Raw genomic sequence first — 23,016 nt, 5'->3', positions numbered from 1 at the left:
TAGACCAAGACATTTTGTATCTCTGCAGTTAAAGCTAGGGTAGGCGATTTTGTTAAAATCAGTCAGTGTGGGTGGGGCTGGAAAGAATCCTAATAAAATGTCCACCCCATTTTTTCAGCCCTCTTTTCAAAACCACTCCCCCAATTTACATGTGAATGTATACACACAAAGAGAGCGCTGCAGAGAATAATCTTTGTTGTACCTATAAAAATGGACGTCGTTAGACCTGTTTTAGGGGGACTGTAAATACCAGATAAATACCACCAACCAACACTCCCTCAAACTACAATGCATATTACGAACGGGATAAACAACCAGATAGCTGACAGCATTAGAAAGGAGCAGCTATTCTGGCTACATAACTACAATTAACTTTTATACACACAAATCACACTTACATAAAATGATAGGTTTATGCTAAATTATATAATTACTTGTATACTAGAAAAACAGCTACCTCTGCATCAATTACTATGCCTTTCTGTGTTCTTAGAGTCCTCCACTGTTGGAAAGCTCCCCAGATATCTACTCTGATACCATCTCTGCTACTGACTTTCATTTCTTTAGTCGTTTATCTGCACATATCGTCGTCTTTTTCTCTGCCATTTTCCAGCATTCAGTGGTGCTTGTACGTATGTATGTATGTAACCACGCATGCGCAAATGAATACACATTCACATAGACTAAGTAAGTAGATTGTCAGTTAACCCAATCATTTTCTTCGGTCTGAAAGAATTGATTGGATTAAATATTTCCAGTTTTTGCTATTTGTTTGGCTTACATACACAACAAATCACTTTCTTTATTTCATCAGATGTTTAAACTTACTGGTTGCTATCAGGGTGTTATATAACTAAATATAATGAAATATGACAAAAACTCTTTTTTAAGACAAACCACCCTAGCTTTAATAGAGTACAGTGCTCACTGATCATGAAAGTCTGCATTATTCTCATGGTCTAGCCAGTTGCCAGTCCTGCACTTCCCAAACTAAATTCCTGGACTGTGCTCAGAAAAATGATACTTTGACTAAAAATAAAGGCAAAATCTGCTGGAAATTAATTCTGACTCCAAGGTCTGTGAATGGATGAGTCTCTTTACAGAACATCCAAGTACAATATGTTCTTAGCTCATGTCTGTTGAGTTGCCCAGTTAAGCAGCCAATGGAAAGCATCCTAGTAACTAATTTTGTTTAGGTTGAAGCTTGTGCCATGTTCCTGGGAGCTCAAATGAGGCTGGGTGAATTCCAAGAACTTAAAAAAAGGCAAAGGTGATGAAAATAACCTTTCCACACAAAAACCCCTGGATCTCAGGAGGGCCCACCACAGATCTTGGAAAGAATATATATGTAAACAAAACAATGTTAATGGCAATACCTAACCATTTTAGGAACAGACAGTAATGTGATATTAATTAGTGAAATACAAAGTACTACTCTCTAAGCTTCTTTACTTTCTTTTTATGTGTTTTCTACACTCACAGAGCATTTTCTGGTAATTCAATAAAATGTCCAATCATATTTATCAATTCAACCATCATTTGTGAATAACAATTTGCAGTAATTTAAAATAATGAATGGTACCTTAAATTGGTGAAAAAAAATCCCCCCATAACTCAATCTCTGTCTACTTAATATACCAATTTAATATGGAACATCAGAATAACATATAATACCAAACACTGATGTACAGCTAGGCAAGGCATTGTTAACCCTTAAAACATGCTTGAATGTAGAATCCGTTTGAAATGGAAAAAAGTCCAGGCCTGGGAATAGTCCTTGTCTGGGAACCAAGTCTTATAGTCACTACTGATTTGCCTGTTTTGTTGGTTTAGGGTTTAAACTGACTTTCAATAATTTTCCTTCTATAAAATGAATGTAAATGATCTACCAAGCACCAGGTGGTGTACTTGAGCTCAGTGGCTTTTCAAAACAGGTTCTGGAGAAGGCTCAGCAATAGCCTTAATTAAAGTTTAAGTTTCTTTCATAAGTTCTCATTTTTCTAAATATGGTGCATATAAGATGGCATAGTGGGCAAAAAACATTAAATAAACAACTTAAACCCTCATAACTTATAAACATACCAGTGCCTCCACCTGCTGCAACACTTTGGGTCATAAAAGGTTTATTTTTTAATATGACCGTGATACACTGCAAATAACACTAAAGCAGTAGGATGTAATTCTATTGGAAAATAACTGCATTTCAGACTGATCACTTGATGCTGGGAACCCCATTAGGTTTAAGAACAGTTCCAGACATGAACAACAGAATTTACTGTTTCTTCTTCACTACATGAGCACAGTCATATTTGCCTCTGACTACCGTGAGTTTGACGCCTGGTAGATCCTGTGTCCGTCCTCCCTGCACCAGCACTACGTGGTGCTCCTGAAGGTTGTGTCCTTCCCCAGGTATGAATGCCACTGCTTCTTTTCCGTTGGAGAGACGGACCCTTGCACATTTGCGGTTGGCTGAGTTGGGTTTTTTAGGTTTTCTGATTATAGTCTTCAAGACTACAGCCTTCAGCTGTGGCCTGCCGAAAGTGGCGCTGATCTTTTTGGGAGGTGGAGGAAGTTTGCCTCTGCGGTGCATCTGATTGAGTGTTGCCATGGTCCTGCTGAAGCTTCCCAAGATAGATCCAGACCAAGGGAATGAAAACTGGGATGCTGGAAGAGTAGTAAATATATAAATGCATTTTATTTATAGTTCTGCAAAGCATATTTAGAAAAGTGTGTAAAATAAATTAATACATTAAACTGTCTGGAATGGAACACAGCGGAAATCTGGATGTAGCAGGGGAATGAGGTCTGTAAAAAGGGGAGTTTCACCAACTTCTCACATTGTAAAAGGTCATTCAGACCTTTTTTTTTTTTTGAGAAACACGTGTTAACACTGATATTGACAGCAACCAGCAACAATGCTCCAAAAGCATGGTGGTGGCAACTTTATGATTTTTTCCTTCATCTGGAACTGGGGCTTTAGTCAAGGTGGAATTATGAACAGTTCCAAATATCATTCAACTCTGGCACACACCCTAAACAAATATTTCCCCATCAGGATGTGGCATGCTGATAGATAACTACACACAAACACTGAATGCGGTCATAAAATTTATGCAGCAAAATGAGTGTACTTATTTTTTATTTGTAAATTTTCCTTAATTTCAGATTATGTCACATTAAATGGGGAAAAAGCTCTGAAATAACTCTGGTCTTCGATTTTTTATTTTATTTATTTATTTATTTTTACATCAAGATGTGTAGATTTGTTATATGCAATCTATGTGTGGTATTAAGTTTTTTAAAAAAAACTTAATGTTGTTTTGAGAGTCGTTTCGTTCTTGTATTTTACATTTAAATATAAATGTATGAATATTTAAGCATTGTAGTAGCCAGTAAGGTACATTTACTGGGTAAAATTGGCTATTATATATATATATATATATATATATATATATATATATACACACACACACACATATACATACATACATACATATATATATATAACAAATACAGTAGTTATGTAATATTTGCATGAGTATATACGACAATAATTAAGAGAATAAAACACTTCACTTTTAATATTTCTAATTTTTAATGAACTGAATTATGACTTAAGTGTAGCATTGAAATAAACTCACCATGTAAGACTGAAGACAGCAAAGGTCTCAAATTCACAAGAAAAGACATTATAAACCCGCTGTAAAGAAATGAAAAAGGATTATAAATCAAACCACTGAGAGTATAACGTTAACTATATAATTATCCCTGGGCAGCGTGGACTTTTTATTCACAAACCAACAACAAAACTATTCACTGTTGACAATGGAGGATTGTTTACAGAGTCCGCAGAAGGTAAATGATATACCTGTTTCTGCTCCGCGGTCAGATGTAGAAATCTCTGTATTTACAGTTATTTTTCTTAGAAATAAAGCCGGAATATGTTGACCTCTCTCTGGTTTATGTTGCAGACATGATCGCCTCCATGTTGAGAAATAATCAGAGGCTGCGTCTCAAATGCTACACCAGTGTAGTGCACTATCAAGGTAGTAAAATAACGGCTTTACGCCTAAATTAGTGCATTATATTAAATCCATGAATATTCGGCAACGTTCTGATCCAATTTTTGTCTAATATTTGTGATCTATGTTTTAGTAAAATCCATAGTTACGCGGTCTCTCTACTGCACTGTGTAGGGAACAAGAAGCTATTTGAGATACACCCAGGTTGATTTCGTTCCAGTAAAACTCTCTACTGACGCCCAGCGGACACACAATCAAATACACACTGACTCAAAACTGACCTCAAACTGTATTTTCTTAAGCATTTATTTTATACCATTTTATCTTAATTTCATTAGGTCTTAAATTTAGCACATAACTGAATTACAATTTTAAAAATAGTAAAAATGAAAATGAAACATGCAAAAAGTCAGTGTATGTGAGACAAATATATTTCAACATTATATTATATTACATTCATTCATTCATTATCTGTAAGCGCTTATCCAGTTCAGGGTCGCGGTGGGTCCAGAGCCTACACAGAATCATTGGGTGCAAGGCGGGAATACACCCTGGAGGGGGCGCCAGTCCTTCACAGGGCAACACAGACACACACACACACACATTCACTCACACACTCACCCCTACGAACAATTTTGAGTCGCCAATCCACCTATATTATATTACAATAATTATTATTATTTCAACATTATAATATAATATATAATTACATTATAATACAATATGCTATTGATTATTTGTGGACTGTCCTCAGATTTACAGCTTGTGTTCCTGAGGCCCCAAATGGCTATGAAAGCCAAAGGTCCCTGGACATTAAAATAAGAGTACCATATTTTATAAAATAGGGTGACAACTGGGGCATGTTGGCAGCATGAAGCTGGGTGGAGGTGTTATTTTGTTTACCTTTAATAAATAAACAGATCTGTATCTATACACTTTAATAAGAAAACTAACAACTTCCTCTATGGTCAGATTCAATTTCACTGTGACCCTAAAGCTATGAAATGAACTGTGTCCTGTGCAGTTCATGTTGTTGGCCACTAGATGTCCACCTAGTAAAAGGCCTGAAATTAGCGCTGAACTGTGTTGGTTGAGCGCTGTAGTATAAGTTAAGGTCTGACTTTAAATGAGCCTAAAATATACATAAACTTCTAAAGTCTGCTTAACAAATATTGTATATTCTCAGAACGTTAAACAGTTCACAGTGTACTTACATTTTCAATCACTCTATTGTATGTCTAACCGGCTGTGAGAGGAATCAGCTAGAGATTGTGATGCATCTGCCATAATTATCTACAATTTACAAGTTCTATCTACACCAAGAAGCCTTGAATATTAAGAAACAGCTCCACACAGGCTTTTAGAGCTTTTACCTTCTTTCTGATTTCGACAGTTTTGCTTTAGGACAGAACATTTGAGATTATTAAGTCTTCAGATAAATATGTAAATGAATGAATATTTCCCAGGCAAAAAATACTGTGACCTCTTCTTCTTTCATTAATCTTCTATAACCATTTCTTCCTGTTCAGGGTGGCAGTTGGTCCAGTGCCTACACAGAATCAATGGGCACAAGACTGGTACACCCTGAGTATCGTACACTGACACATTCACTCACGCAGTCACCTATACCTGTTGACAATCTGTGTGTTTTTGGACTGTGGGAGGAAACCCACGCAGACAAGGGGAGAACACACAAAATTCCTCCCAGACGGTCACCCGGAGCTGGAATCGAACCCACAACCTCCAGGACCCTGGAGCTGTGTGACTGCGACCACTACCTGCTGTACCACCGTGCCACTCTTATATCAATTTTTAAGTCATGTAATTTATTTACTGTGTTGTATTATATTTTAGTTAGTTGTACATTGTATTTTTAAACCACTAACACATTAATAAAAAAAATCCAAAAAGCTTTTGTGACATTGATTTGATGAAAGAATTTAAAGACATTTGACTGTCCATGAACTAAAGTAAGCATTTACATTAGACATGGTGAGATTTTTGTTAAGATTTTAGTACTGATGTGATGGATGATGATGGATCACTAGTTCTGGATCACCAACACCACTCCAACTCATGTCAAAGAAACGGAATAGTGGACCGTCAGAGAACACAATCCTAGTACTCCTAGTTTTAAACTGTACATGTTTCTCTCATTGTTCTTGAGAAGCTGGAGGACAATCAACCAAAAAACACAATTTGTTTTGCAGCAGGTAGCGATGCTGTCAATCAGCTCCAGGGACCTGCTAGTTGTGGGTTCAAGTCCCACTCAAGGTGACGGTCTGTGAGGAGTTTGGTGTGTTCTCCCCGTGTCTGTGTGGGTTTCTTCTGGGTGCTCCGGTTTCCTCCCACAGTCCAAAAACACACGTTGGTAGGTGGATTGGTGACTCAAAAGTGTCTGTAGGCGTGAATGTGTGAGTGTGTGTCGCCTTGTGAAGGACTAGCGCCCCCTCCAGGGTGTGTTCCTGCCTTGTGCCCAGTGATTTTCAGGGTAGGCTCCGGGTCCACCGTGACCATGAATTGGAAAAGCAGTTACAGATAATGAATGAATGAAGGTCACAGTGATGTTAATGCCAAGTGTAAACAGGGCCTAACCCGGCTGATCCAGTTAATGAAGTCCTCGTGGTTGTGTCTGAATATTAGAGCCAAGTATGGTGCGTAGTAGGTATCATCATCATTATCTTTTCTGCTTGTCCATTTCAGGGTTGCGGTGAGTGGTATATATCCAAAAGCAAATTTTGGCAAGCATGATTTAGACTGATTCACTTAATTAACCAAAAAAGCTGTTTAAAATGTTATTTATTATGCCATTTTATGAGCATTGTTTGTGCTTTAGCCGCTTCGTTCCACTCATATCATATCACTGGCATGACATTTTGTTGATCAGCTCTCAAACATAACATGTAGGAGGCTGTGTTCATGGCACACAAGATGCTCTGAGAGTTTATCGTTTGCTTTTGCTCTTGCATTTCCATATAAGTAGGCACAGGGGCTGTTTGTGTGGTTGGAGGATGATCAAGCAGAGGATGATAAACAGAGGGATTGAGAGAAGAAGTGAATGGAGCGGAGGAGCGAGGGATGGGGCAAAGAGGGTGAGTCATAAGAAGAGAGGGAGAGAGAGCGAGAGAGAGAGAGAGAGAGAGAGAGAGAGAGAGAGAGAGAGAGAATGACAAGACTAATGAATGAGAGCTCACAGATGTGTGAAAGAGGAAGGATGAAAAGACACAATTCGAAGAGTGGGTGGAAAGCGCACCTAAAGTCCTCATGTACCTTCAAAAACATGTACGCCATCCAGCCCTCTCTCCCTCTCTCTTTCTACCTTTCCATCGCTCTCACTTTTTCTCCTCTTTTCAAATTCATCTATTTTGGTTCCTCTTCAGCGCTGAAAGGCCACCGCGAGCACAAGGACAGGAAGAGGGGACAGAGAGCTCATTCACAGGCTGGAGGGCTGACCAATGAGAGCGTGGACGGTAGAGGGGATATTTTTGGAGATGTGGGCATACGTTGACCTATGAGAAGAGTGTAGGTGGGTCATTGCTGTATTGGGCAGTATCCAAGAAAAGGAAGCAAAATGATGCTCTAAAGTGATGCTACCGGAAACTGATGAGAACAGGGCTGTGGGGGCAGGGCCTACAGTGTGGAGGACTTGTAGTCCCTCAGTAACAGCAGAGCTTGTTGAAGGCATAGGCTAAGGGAGAGAGAGACAGGAAAGGCCTTTTAGGGTATTATCATGCACTACCTGCTGTAATGAGCGAGTGTAGGCCGGGTGAATGTTCACTCCGTGTGAGTGGGAGTTAGAGTGGGAAGCTGATTGTCTCCACCATGCCTCTGAGTCAAGAGCATGCGTCAGGAAAAATAGACTGCACCTCATCATGTGCGTCAGTCTGTACTTCTCACTTCCATGAAACCATGGAGACCCTCTAAAAAGGCACCGAATGAAAGGGCGGAACTGTAGAACAATACACATCCTGGGGGGCAGCATTAATGAATGCATGTAGAGATGCTTCAATCCCCTGGCTTTGATAATGATGCATTTAATTTACTGTCATAAACATGTTTTCTGTACTTCAATGGTATATCAAGGAAATGCACCCAGGCTATTCAAGGCAATATAATCTTTATTAGCATTAGACATTTATCATTTCCATAGAAGAAAATAAATATTTGTTCATGGCTTTTCTCAGATAATTCCACAGACACAAGCATCTTGTAAACAATGTAAAAATATATATGTATTAATATAGTTCTAGGAATCAATCCTCTACTTTTACTGTAGACAACTCTACATTAGGGCGCAACAGAGCCAATACAAACATGTTCCGTCCAGCTCTGAAAGAGTCCTCATGTAAAACACACAGTCTTCACTATAAGTGAATACAAAAACAGTGGCACTTTGTGAAACTGCCATAATGAGAATAATCTTAGTTATTTTCTATATCTTTTTTTTCCCACAGAAAAATGACAGTCCATCATGAATACAAGTGCTCATGTGACATTCGTTCTGTTGAAGTATAAACACATAATTCATGTATTTCTTATATTTTCATTTTTTTATATATATATTTTTGTATACTTTATACAGTCTTAGAAGATTCCTTACTGAGAAAATTGTGACAATATGCCATACTTTATCAATTAAGTCACAGACTTATTTCAGAACATGTGATCACCATTTCCACCTGAAAGGGAACAAGAAAAGAACAAAGAGAGATTAGACTTTTTAGCATTTAGAATCTGTGTGTGAAAGCTACAAAAGTCCCCTGTGTCTCTGATTCTCACCTTGATAGAAGTGCTGTGGCGACTCCTGAAGAGGGAGTTGATACAACTCAGGTTGTTGCCTCAGGGCAGGAGTAATCGGGGCGGCTGCCTCGAACACGGTTTCCATGGTGACCAGCTCCTCCAGGAGGGACTGGGCACAGGTGAGGCTGGGGGTGTGGTCAGGAAATACTGGGCCAGGTGTTGACTCTGGAGAGTCGGAGAGACTGGACGTTAGTGCTGGAGGCAAAAGCTCCACATCCATCGGACTCTCCGTTAAAGCCTTTCCCTCTGTGGTCAACTCTGGCTCCAGCTGCCTGACCCCAGCCGTGCTGTTATGGTGCGTCAACTGGACGCTACAGAGGTGGTGCACACCAACTAAAGCCTCCTCCTGTGGGTGCCCAGGAGAACAGCTGTTCACTGGGGTCGGAGTAGGAGGAGGAGGAGGAAGCGGAGAGCGGGCTTGAGGCGGAGACGCAGAGGAGGAGGAGGAGGTGGGGAGAGCTGTTAGAAGTCTTTCTACAAATAAAGAGATTTGATCTTGAGCCACTGATGAGTAAGCTTCTTTCCAGCGCACTGTGGATGGGAATTCACAGGATGGCAGCTCAGGTGGGTTTTGAGTGGACAGTGGGGATGGGGTGTGTGTCGCTGCTGGATGCTCGTGACAGAAGCCCTCAGCCACAGAACTGAGATACTGAGCCAAGAGGGAGATTTCCAGTTGCTCTTGTTCAACGTCAACTTGCTTGGCAAAGAAAGCTGGGCAGGGCTGTTCTGTAGGAGAAGCTTCTGGGGTCAGCAGATCCTCGAGGGGACCATGATTACCTGAATGGGGGACATCAACATACAGTGGCCCTCTTATCTCTGGCAGTGCCATGAGGAGGCACTCGTCAGGCCCTGGGCTATCTGGAGTAGGAGGGAGCTTCTCATAAATATGCCTAGAGTAATGCTGTACAGACATTGCCAGGCCAATGCCTGTCGACACAGACACTGCATGACTTGCTGAAGTCATGGTTTGGGTGATTTGACTTGGGGCACTGGCAGAGTCTGGCTTGAAAAGCTCTTCACCAAACATGAAACGGCCTCCTCCAAACCTTGGAGTATACGGGGGAGTGCAAACTACCTCCCCAGTGTTGGGTGTTTTGGGCATACTGAGTCTCGGGAGGGGTGCAGGAGGTTGACTAGTTGTGTTTGAATGGCTTGGTATACGAGGCATTTGACTCAGCTGAGTGGGAGGGTCAGAAGGGGACGATTCTGTGGAGAACTTCTGGTTGGCTTCTGGTAACCACATCTGCTGGCTTCCATGCTGTTGTTCCTCCAAAGAGAAGCCAGGGCAGGGAACAGGTCCCACCGGCTGGCCCGACTGTTCCTCAGAAGAGCTTCGGCCAGAAGCAGTGAAGCTGAAGTCGAAGGATTGAGTGGACAGGCCACTGCTGCTGGGAGTGAAGACTTGATCTGGGCTGGACAGAGCTGGATCTGAGCACTGCTGACTCAAACCCTCCTGGTACAGGAGAGCCAACTGGTTCTGCTCAGAATACAGCTGCTGACGCACTGACCATGCTTCAGATTCACTGAGGAATGAAGGAAGAGAAGCATGAAATGTCATTATCATACTGATGAGTAAAAAATTTATATATATTTATAATAGTGTGAAGCTGAAGAGAGCATTGCTGTTAATAAGTACCTAATGACATAATTCTGGCAGTTAATGGGATGTTCTCCAGTCTGGAGTTGAAGAACCATGTAAAGCCACACCCATGAGTGGTCAGCTGCCTCCACCTGAACCACCATCTCCACTTGCCTCCCACCTCCTTCACGTACTGCAGAAGAAAAGAAGGCTTTATTCACACAGCCCACTACATTGCAGTTAGGTCATTCCTGTTTGAATTGATAGCCACATGTACAGTATCTATACTCACACAGGGAGCAGTGCTGTGCTGAGGCATGAGAGAGATCACGAGGATGTAGCAAACTGTACCAGGATCGAGAGCGAAGTGCCTCTACATCGTAGCCCAAATACACACTCACACTGCAGCGGAAACATAAAGCACAGAAATTAGTTTATGTCTTTAAGGCCAGTATTACTAACTCTCACTAATCTCACTTGCATGGTTTTATATTGTTTGGTTCTTTTACCTGTCCTGGGCAGCCTGTATCCTCATGTCCCGACTGTGCTGCGACTGAAAGCAGGCTAACAGAAAGGCCTGTTCTGCGGGTGGAGTTGGCAAGGGGTTCCTGGTGGTTGAAGATGGTGGTGCCTGGGGCTCCAGAGGTGAGCAGAAACACACCCACACTGGGTTGGATGTCCAGTAGGAGGCAGCATGGTAAGGTGATGGTAAACAGCGAGCTCGCACCAGAGTCGCCTTATTTCCAGAGCCATGTCTCCTCACAAATTTTGAAGTGTTGAAGCGACAGCGGAAAAGGCGCTCTAAGAAAACAAGGCGGGGAATAGTAAGTAAATATAGGGATATTGGTGGGCTTTTAATGCTATAAGTAAGAAATTCTAATCCCATTTACCCAGATGACCAAGCACGCATATAGGCATTGTCACTCACTCAATTATGTTTAGCAGGATAAATATTAGTAAATGTAGTATAATAAGTAATATGTTGCTTAGGGCCCTCAATGTTTAGCATCAGCTTCATAAAACTTGAACAAAAATGCTTATAGTTACCTGTGTCAGGTGTGGTCACTGGCACCAGATTACTTCTCATAATAAAATGGTCAGCAGGGTCTATAATGTCGTATATGCTGTCACTCTGAGCAACCAGATCCACCTGCATCATTCCAAGAGAATACATGGTTAGACATTTATTAAGAGCTGTAAAGGACTGTGCATAAACTGAGAATGCCTTAAACCAAAAAACAAACTAACTAACTAACTAACAAAAGAACGTGAATATGAAGTACAGATCTCACCATAGAGTGGCCCAGGTGATCCGCAACATTGTCTGAGAGATAAAGCAGCTTGCCCTCGCTTGTGAGCATGAGGAGGAATCCTGGTAATGTGTGTATGAGCTCTGAGATTTCAGGCATTGACATGAATGCCCTGCTCACTTCAGCACTCGCCGCTGCATTTACATCTGAAGAGGAAAGAATAAATTGTGAGTACTATAAACAGCGCTACTCAAAGGAAGAATAAAACACTGATGCAATTTATAATCAATGAGTGCATAATGACACCCACAGAGGAAAGTGTTGGTTAAATGTAAGTTTTAAATGTGTACATGATTTACACATATATAAAAAACACACCAATACAAATGGTATCACATGTAACTAATATAACAGTTGGGTTGATTGCATATATTTCATTTGTCCCCAGCCAGCACCTCTTAGTTAAGTTTTCAGAACAACACCATGTGTACTCAATAACTAATCAACTTGGTATTTTTTTTCTTTCCCCAGGCTGATGGTGTGGACGAAAGTAGCCTAATAAGCCAAATAGGTGCACATACTCATCTATATAAAGCAGCATTTTACGTTTGTTCAAATATATCAGGGAACTTAATAACTCAGTAGTAAATAATAAGTCAGCAACAATGTGCTTATTTTGTTGCACAAGCTTGGTAGTGTTTATTTATTTATTGTGGAATATCTGGCAACTACAGTTTAAATATATTAAATAAATATATATATCAGATTAAACCCAATAAAATTAAGCCCAATAATGTGGAATGTCCAATAGGAAAAGGGCTCGGGGACATCTCTTTTGGACTCTCCTCAACTCTGGATTGGAGTAATCTATCACTAGCCAACTCATAAATCCTGCTTTGTGGAACAGACCACAGCTCATAATCCTGAAGAAAGCAAACGGCTTGTTATCTGAACGTTTTCAGGACTTTCTGGAAAAGACTTTTTAATGTAACTCTACCTCACACAGCAACTCTGAAAAATGACACATAGCTAGTCCGGTAGCTTTTGAAAATAAGTCCAGATAATATTTTTCAAACGTAAACACTTGCTAATTAGGCAATTAAATTTAAACACTGACTTTATTCTCAGGATAGAAACATTATATACGAGTAACGACTTATATAAGATACAATGCTCTTATATGTTGCTGAAATATTGACTTAAGTACAACTTTATTCTTTAGCACAGACACTGTATCAACACGGAGCTCCAGTGAAGACAGACCGGTCTTACCTTGGGGGAAGAAAGCGGCTTTCCTGGTGTAGATGCAGGCGAGGGACATGATGTGCAGGTAGGAGAGGCGGGACTTGTCCGAGTCGCTGATGGGCAGCAGCTCCTTCAGCTGCCGGATCTCGGCGTTGATCTGATCTCTCCGCGCTTTAGACGCTCCTTTAGTGGAGCGGTACATCTTCACGTGACCTCGCGAGGGAAAAAGGCAACGGGAAACACGCGCGGGTTCAGGGGCTCGAGCTGTGTGTCATTGGGGACAACGGTAGTGGAAAAAGATAAGAGAACTTTACGGATGACGGATCATTTTCCCGCGTTTTTTCCACAATGCGCGTCGCGTGCGTGTGTGTGTGTGTATGTGTGTGTTTCTGCCTGAGTGGGGACCTGAACACTGCAGTTACTTGGTGCAGGTTTGTGGTGGAGATGCTGCTCCAGGCACTTTATATACACAGAGAGAGATGATGAAGATGATGATGAAGAAGAAAGGGGCGTGCACTGATACAGGACACTCACCGTCTCACTGCCTTCACACAAGTAGATAGAGAGGATGATGATGATGATGATGATGAAGAAGAAGATGATGGACTAAGACTGAGAATCCTCAGTTCTGTCACACACCTGCTGCAGCACTCATCTATATCGGTGCCTCACGTTCCCTTATTATAGCATATTATTATTATTATTATTAACAACAGCATTATCTTTGTTCTTCTTTCTTTCCATGTTGAAGATTGTAAGTTACTAGCCATGTGCATACACTTTTCATCTACCTATCTATCAGCAGATATATCTCTTTATTTTAAATAACTGCAGGCAGAGGCGGTGTTGAAGGTTGGTGGTGGTGCTGCTGGTAGGAGGCTGGAATCTCACGATGCTGCATCCACTGTCTCACCACTTTTACACCACACACAAACAAACAAGTAAATAAACAATAAACCAATGCATGAAAGCAAACAAGTGATACACAAGACACACATTCATGCATGCACACATACACCGTGACCAATGGCATTTACATTTCAGCTCACTGCAAGAAAAGATTCAGATTAGAGGCTTTCTGTCACTAAAAGTGTTCAGTTCTGCATCTGAACAAGTCTCTGCGTGGAATGGAGCATTGCAGCAGCCTTAGTGATAACAGTAGTTTATTCCTAGGTAAATTACTAGGTGATTACTAGTTATCAATCCAAGAAAACTAGAACAGCAAGAATTAAGTAATTTTATTGATGTGTACATCTGTACATTATATGTCTAAACATATGGAGCTATAGTAGGGTCAAAATTTTGTTCATTTGAAACAAAAATCCGAAACTGAATGTTCAAATCTTGAGATTGAACTTTGAAAAATACAACAGTTCATTCAAAATAAAAAAAAGTGTATGATGATTTTTTTTTTCAATTTAAATAGAATTTTGATTTAATTATTTTAGTTTTTGGAATAAATAATTTATTTTCAATGTTCACGTTCCTATATATTTTGATATCTGAAGTGTTATATTTTTCAGCTGCAGATTTTATGTTTTCAGATTCAAATCTAATTTTTTTTAGTTTCTTTAGTTATCTTATTTTCACTTTCACATCGTTTTTTTTTTTCAGTTTCAGGACATTGTTTTTCAGTTTTAGATTTCTGACCCTTTTCTTGCGTGGGAGGCGGGACATCAGCGGAGAGGGGCGTGGTTTAACGACTGACAGCTTAGCAATGAAGGCGGAGGAGCTTCCTCTGTGTTGACAATGAGAACTAGTTTTTTTTTTTTAAATGAAAAAAACTTTTGACCCTAATATAGCTCCATACAAATGTTGGCAATGATTAGTGAACACATCCTTTTTGGAGATCTTCATTGTTGTTTATACAGTTAATATTATCACAGTTTAAAAGGTCTGATACTCTAAAGCAGTTGCACATGAGCTCTATGACAAGTGCTGGCTGTAGAGAGGGTTTTATACCACTCTTGCTGATGCTTGGCATTGTGTGTTAGATTGTGGAGCAGTGGAATTGCATTGTCTCAAATGATGGAGCTCCGTCCATTACTTTTAGAACTCACTAATACTACTACTCACCAATGTTCTTATGGCTAAAAGCAATCATAACCTCACACCTCCAAAATTTAGTGTAAAGTCATTTCCAGAGGAGTAGAAGCTCTATCTGTAGTAAAGGGTGAAAAAACATTTTTAATACGCATAATTTCAGAAGAAGTATTGCACGAACAGGAGTCCAAAAGCCTTTCAGCAACAGGTGCAAATGGATTTATATCCTTGTCAAGTACAAAGTGACAAACAATGGCAATGAAATATGCATATATTATTATTATAATTATGCTGTCAGGAACATTCAGGAACAATCAAAACATTATTTTTTCCATTTTTGACTATTAACTTTTGAAGATTTATTTTTTTCATTAAATTTGAGCACAGTCTCAATAGCAACAATTTCTTTTCAATTGATCAAATATTTGTCAAAATAGTCATTTTTATTTATCTATTTATTTGTTTGTTGAATGAAGCTACCACGATTGGGGTCAAGATGTACTGATATAGTCACAAGTGGAGGTGGAGAGGTCATCTATAATATAAATAACTCAGAACATTTGAGGTCCTTTGTCTGTAGTCCACTGCACCTTTTTACACAAGAGATAAAGGATAACAGCCACTGGTGAAGATTACAAACCTTTTCTTATACAACTAAGTTTGAGCACTCCAAGCATAAATGCGTTTGTGTGCGTGTGTGTGTGTGTGTGTGTGTGTGTGTGTGTATGTGTGTGTGTGTGTGTACCAATTGAAGGACACTTGTCTGGTTTTATACTTTCTTTTGTTCCTGTATATTTTTAAACCAAGAGAATGAAGGTCCTTATTTCATTCCTTGAAAGAAAGACAATCTGTTGCTTGGCAACTCTCCCACTCAAATGCTGAGGCAGGACAAAGTGGAAGATGTCAGTGAGATGCACTTTGTTACACTATTCATATGACCTATCTCTCATATTTGAATCCCATTTACCCCAACAACATGCAAATACAGAAAGGTAATTTCTTTTGGCGTATCATACTAATATACACTCATTTTGTTTTATTAGAAACACCATCTTTGTGCGTAGACTCTCTGCACACTTCATGAGCTCCTCCTTCCTATCTTACAGGTAAAAAATAGTATACCAGAAACTGCAGCCCTTCCAGGCTTTCAAAGAAGGCCTAATACATTCTGTGAAATAAGAAAATGAATGTCTGTAATTTAGTCATTAGTTTAATTAATATAATCATGCTTGATATAGCTAAATTCTGCAAGTCTTAATGGAGTTCAGCTGCAGATGAGGTTAAGTATGAGTGTACTGCAGTGACAGATGTGATGTAAGACATGTCAGATGACATTGTAGGACTAAATTATGTGTTTCTCTTACATCTCACAACTTAATGTTTAATTTGCAATAACTGAAAAAATCAAACAGTACTGTCAGCTGGGGCGCTGTATAGAGGAAAAGGTTATGATGAATGTAAGGGCCTATTACTGACAGGAGCCCTAAAACGGTATCTTGGAGAACCCCTTGCTCTGTAGGGCACATTCCCCCATTCACCTGACCCAGCAGGACACTGCTGAAGTTAGTTACTTATTTGCAGCTCTCGATTTGTTTGGTTCAATATTCAATGTATTTCATTCACCCACTAAGGCTGGCTCCTTAAAATGTAACAGAGCAAAAGACAATTAAAATGAACTAATACCCTTGTAAAGTTGTGAGATCTGTGCACTATTGCTGTTTTCCCTATAGCTGGAAATGTAGCAATAGTGCACAGAAGGAAAAAATTACTAAACTGAGGTTCCAGACTTTGAAGACTCACACATGATTGGCCAGAACAAATACCCTTCCAGTTCTCTCTCGCTTTAAGGAAAACCTGGATGTAGTCTGGCCCAAGCTGATGTCATGCTTTAATGAAATGTGAAATTAATGGTCATTGTACAACACACAACAAAATTCTCCTTCCTCATTTAACCCATTCGTGGCAGTGAACATGCGCGCACACACACACAAACACACACACACACACACAAACGCACTAGTGCATTGAGGGGAAGTAAACACATGGAGAGGTGGGCTGCCATCCATTGAATCTTTGAATATAATTTGCACAGCAAGTATGTAGATGGAACACTGCCTTCCATTTACCTTCATTCATAGTATTTGTAGCTCTGAAAATGAGGCCAGCTTCAGTTGTTAAATAAGGGCCAGTGAATAAGCAACCAAACAAATTGGAAGCTGTGAATAAGTAAATAATTTCAGCGCTATCCCACATAGATCCATCGCTATCTCCGCAACATCCCCTGGTCAGTTGTTGAACAGAGGCTCCATCATGATATCCATTCATGCGGCCCAAAATCTCTAGCAGCGCCCCTGACTTTGAGTATGAAATCTGAAAATTTACAGCATATAACGATAACTACAAAAGTTGTCTACTTCCAAGGGGATATAAATATCATGTTTTTACTGATGCTTTATCTTTAGGGAATTGTGAACATGTGTAAATATTTGCAGACCAACTTACATCATCTTGTGCACAGCATCCTGTGTTCACTGATGAAGAATTAGAGCATAACAAGCACAAACTATGCAGCAGCAGATAACTTCATATCTACAAGGTGGACCAACAAGACAGGTGACAGTGAGTAAGCATAGGGTTTAAAAATCCATCAGCACTGCTGTGTCTGATCCAGTCATACAAAGAGCACACAAAAACAGACACCACCACCACATCAGCGTCAGTGCAGGGTTGAGAATGGGACACTACCCAAATCATACATGCTCTGTAGTGGTCAGAGCAAGGAAGCTAACAAAATAAGCAGACCAACAGGTGGACTAGGGTATATACTTGTAGAACTACAAAAATAGCACCTATACGGCAAGTGGAACTGATAAATGGACTGTGGGTAATTAGTAATATTAATTTTAATATATTGGCTGATTGGTGTATATGCATGTGCAGTGTGTCCTTACTATTAAACATGTATATTGATCTTCATCACCATTCCCTCCCCAGTTATTATTCATATATTGCATTTCGATCCAAAGTGGCAAAATCAGTAACTTGATCCATATAGTCAGTTATGCACTGTTTAATATTCATCTGATCTTCAAGAGTCTCTGATTCAACTTTCTGAGAATTTGGATGACTGGAAGACAAGGCTAGTGTAAATAAGTACTTACATTTACGTCTTGATTATTTACTAATGGTCTGCTTCACAATGTTGAAATATATAACGTAATAAATCTACTAAAGTTAGCAACATTGAATGAATATGCAATAGCACTGATTAAAATGAAATCAACAGAATATATTAATATGTAAGGTTTTATTAAAATACAATGAAATAAATGTAAGCTAAATAAGAGTAAAACTAGGTTATTAAAATTTAAAAAGTGAACACAAACATATCATAATAATACATGTTAAAAATGAAAAGTGCTGAGAAAGTCATGAACATTTTACTGAAAGAAATTTAACAACATTTTATAGGTTATTTGTTAAAATTTCTGTCACAGATTTCCAATAAATCATGCAGTGTCTTTTGAGTTAGAATTCAAAAATGGTAAGGCAGATGTTCTCATGGGCCATGTGTTGGGCAGCCAACCCATTCATCAGTTGTCAGTTTTTGACTTCATGTCTGTTGTTTACCGCGATACTGACCTGAGAGTGATATGACAATGTGTGTTGTCATGGTATGACATTATCAGGTAAAGAAGTGCTGCATTATTTTTAATCACTGATAGATTCAGAGCAGCTCATTAACCAAAAATATCCAGCTGAGTGTGACTGTGTAGTGGGAAATTGGCCGTTAAGGATGGGCTAGAGGATGACTATTGCTAACTGAGAATTGCAACAGTGACTGTACAAGAGCAAAGTAGACCTACCAGTGTTTCACCTACCTTGTATCCCACTCATTGTCCATGGTTCCACTGAATATACAGGAGCAGTATAATTTACTTGTAGTTTCTCTGCATCGTGTCTTATCCCCATTCAATGTTCAGGACCCTCACAGGACCACAACAGAGTAGCCCTGCATTGTTTAGTCCACTCATACCAGGGCAACACATCACCATCATATCAGTGTCACTGCAGGGCTGAATATGATCCACTACCCAAATCATACCTCTGGTGGTCCTGTGAAGGTCTTGATCATTGAAGAGCAGGATAAGAAAGTATGCAGAGAAACAGGTGGACTACAGTCAGTTATTGTAGAACTACTAAGTCTTGTGCATGGTCAGTAGAACTGATAAAACAGACAATAAGTGTAGATACAGCGAGGGTGTATCTAATCCAGTAATTTTTCAGTGTATATATACCAATAGAAATCATGCAAAATATTTGAACTTGTACTTTAACATCCATTAAGTGAAAATACTGCTTTTTTTGGAGCAGATTTTCTCTAATGACTCGTGTAATAAAATCGCCCTTATACTGAAAGAGAGCATCACTGATTTGTATAAAACATTTGAATAAAAATTAAAATAAATAATATCACCTTGGTAAATATTGTTTGCTACTGTTTGTTAAATTGGAGGCCTTGTGATTGTGGCCTTATTGGGCTGGTCAGCAGGGACCATGTGTTGTACTTCATCTTGTATAAGCTCTCATTTTGTTGCTTCTCAAGTCTTTTAAGACATGTATGAAGGTGTGAAAGAAAAACAGCCAGGAGAGAAGTAGAAAACGTGTATGCATGTGTAAGTGCACGTGTGCCACGTGTGTGTATTGTCTGTACATGTCTTTGCACATATGTATGTGTGTTTGCAAAAGTTTGGAACACAAAAGCAGTGATTAGGTGTGCAGAGCGAACGCCTCCACACTTCCCTCCCTCCTCCATCCTTCTGTTGACGAAGCTCGTACACACTGCAACCTTGTAACTCTTCTTTCTTTTTTTTTCCCACCTTGGTCGGTGAGGTTATTTTTAGATTTTGACGCAGAGCTCATTCCCTTTGAATTGATTGGTGTTTTTATAAAATAAATGAAATAAGGTCCTTAAGGGCAGAGAGATCCACATCTGTAGCATAGCAACTCAACTGCTTTAAACCCATTGGTCAGCCATGCATTATTAGGACATTCAGCGGTGGAACATGAACTATTTGCATGCTGGAAATCTGCTCCACTTGCTACTGAAACTAAGAACATGAAATAATTATTTGCCCATAACAGTTGTTGGATGGTTAGTTCTGGATCACAAATGCTATTTCACCTCCTTCCATATGTATAGAATAGAGGTTCTTAACTCCATGAAATGCAGTTCCACTGGCTGTACCCCTCCAGCTGATGCTTGGCACTGAGCATGGTGATATTAAACTCATTTGCAGATTCGTCAGAGCATCCCATTATATTTTATTGTAATCCAGGGTCCATAATGGATACTGTGTTCAGTAATTATGAGTGGTGTCTAAACCTTTGCACACAAAGTGTATGGCAGTTTGTGGTGAGGTTAACTCCCAGTTTTGTACTTTCCAACTTCATGTGCTCTTCTGAGTCACCATTATGCCATTAATAATATATTTTTCTTCCTGGGTCTCTGCAATTACGGCCATTACAGATCAAATAACAGCGTGTTTGACCTTAACAACAATAAGTAACAGAATAATGAGAATGAGATGGAAAGAAGTGAAAAGACGTGTGATCAAAAAAAAAAGTTGTAGCTTGACGCAAGTCAGGACATATGGTTGGCCTTTTTTTTTTCACATGGAAAGTTTTGGTGGATGAAGCGAGAACCTGGCCCCAGGGAGAGCGCTCCAGAGAGGGAACTGCCGCCCTAAACCCCGAGCTCCCTCCGGAGTTTTTTGTTTATTACGTGGGTGGTGCGGCCATCTGCTGAAAACAAAATGGCGGGGGATGGGTTCCCTCAGCTTCGGATTGATGCAGCACTTCAGATCACACCAAGTGAGTAATGTCCCTAACACATCATCTGTGCACTTGACAGTCCACTCTTGCTCTGCAAAAACTACAGAGCTCTGTAGGCCTGGGTTCCTTCACTCTTTAAACCTTTGGAGCCCACATCATGTAGTGCTATTATGCAAAACCCTTTATAATCAGGGAATTCACCTATTTTGAGTTGCACCTGTGGACACAGATGTTTAGTTGCCTGTGATCCCACCCTCTGTCCAATCACATTACAGTCCAAATCCACCATGTTGCCAGGTCTAAAACCACAGTGTCTTGCAGACACTACATGACAAGTGAACAGAGTTAATGTTACATTTTACCGGAACCAAAAATCCCCATTGCCCTTCTAAAAATCTCCATGACTAGAGCCGAAAAATGAGAGGAAATATTGGCCTTGTGTTTGAAAGGTGGAGGCAGTTTAGAAGCAACAGCACTACAGAACAGAGCCAGAGCTGGCTAATGTTCTCCTGAACATGTAACAGTAAATCATTTCTGAGAAAATATAGAAGCACAGATGCCCAAGTATAGAACAAAAGGAGTAGACGCCATAGGTTGTGTTTTATATAAGGAAAGTGAGGCATAGCTACATTTGTGTTTTTGTGTTTTACAAGAAGGAGGTGAATAACAACATGATTGAAAAGTGTAAATACCTTTGTTTGCTTGTTTTAAAGAAATTAATGCAGATTCATGTGTGTTTCTCCATGGTGTGTGTGTCAGTGTTTTAAAAAGATTAAGGAGTTAGAACTGTGTTTGAAAAGTCTCACATATTCACCAATTTCAGATGGAATGGAGAAATCAAGCTTGGTAGTACACAGGAAATATAAGTTTTTTTCTTGTAGGTAGATGTATTAGTGACATGATGTGCACTTGTTTGTGTGTTTTAAAGTGATAAATTGGGAAATAAAAAGTGTTTTAAAATATGTTTTGTTTATAATACCTAGCGCTATCATTCGCTTTGCATAGCTGTTTAAGGTGGAAATGAATATTCAATAAAAACCTGGAGAATAACGGCAACAAGATTTGTACACCGACACATGTAAGGTGAAACGAAATGTTTGACTATGAAAATTGTGATTAGGGATCAAGTTTCTGCCTCCTAAACGACATTTATGGTGGAAGGGAAAAATGATAAGTAACACCAGTCTTGTCTAGTCAAAATATTTAATGTGGATTTGGACAGTAAAGGCTTGTAAATGCGTTGGGTCCAGAGCCTACCTGGAATCATTGGGCGCAAGGCAGGAATACACCCTGGAGTCCTTCACAGGGCAACACAGACACACACATTCACTCACACCTACAGACACTTTTTGAGTCGCCAATCCACCTACCAACATGTGTTTTTGGACTTTGGGAGGAAACCAGAGCACCCAGAGGAAACCCACGCGGACACGGGGAGAACACACCAACTCCTCACAGACAGTCACCCAGAGCAAGAATTGAACCCACAAGTTCCAGGAGCTGTGTAACTGCGACACTACCTGCTGCGCCACCATGCCACCTGCATAGGTAAATGTTTTAGTGAAATGATGAACACTTTTCTGTATAAATATGTTGATTATGGCACAATCTTCTTAGCTATTAGAATCCAAGTCCTTTGCAGAGCGATACCCACTCAGACATTCACTCACACACTCACAGCTATGGACACTTTAGAGTAGCCAATCCATCTACCAATATCCATTTTTGAACAGTGGGAAGAAACCCAAAGGAAACCCATGTGGATACAGGGAGATCTCACCAAACTCCTCACCGCAGGGCTCAAACCCACAATCCTGTGACACTTGTGCCCCTGTGCAGAAATATCAATCAAAAGGCTATTTCCCTAAAACATTCTTAATTTTCAACTAACATTATAAAATATACTTTACATTTCTAAACCTATAAAACATGGATATAATAGTTTTGTTAATATAATAACATTAATTTGCACATGTATAGTGCAGCGGTGAAGTGACTGTCTGGGTGACTGTCTGTGAGGAGTTCAGTTCCTCCCACAGTCCAAAAACACACGTTGGTAGGTGGATTGGCGACTCAAAAGTGTCCGTAGGTGTGAGTGTGTGAGTGAATGTGTGTGTGTGTGTGTCTGTGTTGCCCTGTGAAGGACTGGTGCCCCCTCCAGGGTGTATTCCCGCCTTGCGCGCAATGATTCCAGGTAGGCTCTGGACCAACCCTGAACTGTATAAGCGGTTACAGATAATGA

At 39.9% G+C, this 23,016-nt stretch overlaps 2 protein-coding genes across 2 annotated transcripts; both read right to left on the bottom strand.

Moving 5' to 3' along the window:
* Positions 1-963: 963 nt before the first annotated feature.
* Positions 964-4,103, bottom strand: mrps12 (mitochondrial ribosomal protein S12). The gene is made up of 3 exons (XM_066646323.1): positions 3,869-4,103; positions 3,642-3,700; positions 964-2,664 (listed from the first exon to the last, which is right to left on the bottom strand). Exons 2-3 carry the CDS (start codon positions 3,688-3,690, stop codon positions 2,273-2,275), a joined length of 441 nt encoding a protein of 146 aa, XP_066502420.1. The 5' UTR covers positions 3,691-3,700; positions 3,869-4,103; the 3' UTR covers positions 964-2,272.
* A 4,154-nt stretch (positions 4,104-8,257) lies between these two features.
* Positions 8,258-13,308, bottom strand: npas4b (neuronal PAS domain protein 4b). Its single transcript, XM_066646620.1, has 8 exons — positions 12,924-13,308; positions 11,694-11,857; positions 11,449-11,551; positions 10,911-11,202; positions 10,694-10,803; positions 10,459-10,594; positions 8,802-10,345; positions 8,258-8,701 (listed from the first exon to the last, which is right to left on the bottom strand). Exons 1-8 carry the CDS (start codon positions 13,096-13,098, stop codon positions 8,676-8,678), a joined length of 2,550 nt encoding a protein of 849 aa, XP_066502717.1. The 5' UTR covers positions 13,099-13,308; the 3' UTR covers positions 8,258-8,675.
* Positions 13,309-23,016: the final 9,708 nt, after the last annotated feature.

The sequence above is a fragment of the Hoplias malabaricus genome, chromosome 15 (genome assembly GCF_029633855.1).
Source record: "Hoplias malabaricus isolate fHopMal1 chromosome 15, fHopMal1.hap1, whole genome shotgun sequence".
Lineage (NCBI taxonomy): Eukaryota > Metazoa > Chordata > Actinopteri > Characiformes > Erythrinidae > Hoplias > Hoplias malabaricus.
This window is presented reverse-complemented; position numbering and strand designations above follow the sequence as displayed.

Coding starts and splice junctions, on each gene's coding strand:
- mrps12 (XM_066646323.1), bottom strand. CDS start 3,690: ATGTCTTTTCTTGTGAATTTGAGACCTTTGCTGTCTTCAGTCTTACAT. Junction 2,665..3,641: donor GCTGTCTTCAGTCTTACATG/GTGAGTTTATTT, acceptor CTACTCTTCCAG/CATCCCAGTTTTCATTCCCT.
- npas4b (XM_066646620.1), bottom strand. CDS start 13,098: ATGTACCGCTCCACTAAAGGAGCGTCTAAAGCGCGGAGAGATCAGATC. Junction 11,858..12,923: donor AGCCGCTTTCTTCCCCCAAG/GTAAGACCGGTC, acceptor TTTCCTCTTCAG/ATGTAAATGCAGCGGCGAGT. Junction 10,346..10,458: donor TGCCAGAATTATGTCATTAG/GTACTTATTAAC, acceptor TTCATTCCTCAG/TGAATCTGAAGCATGGTCAG.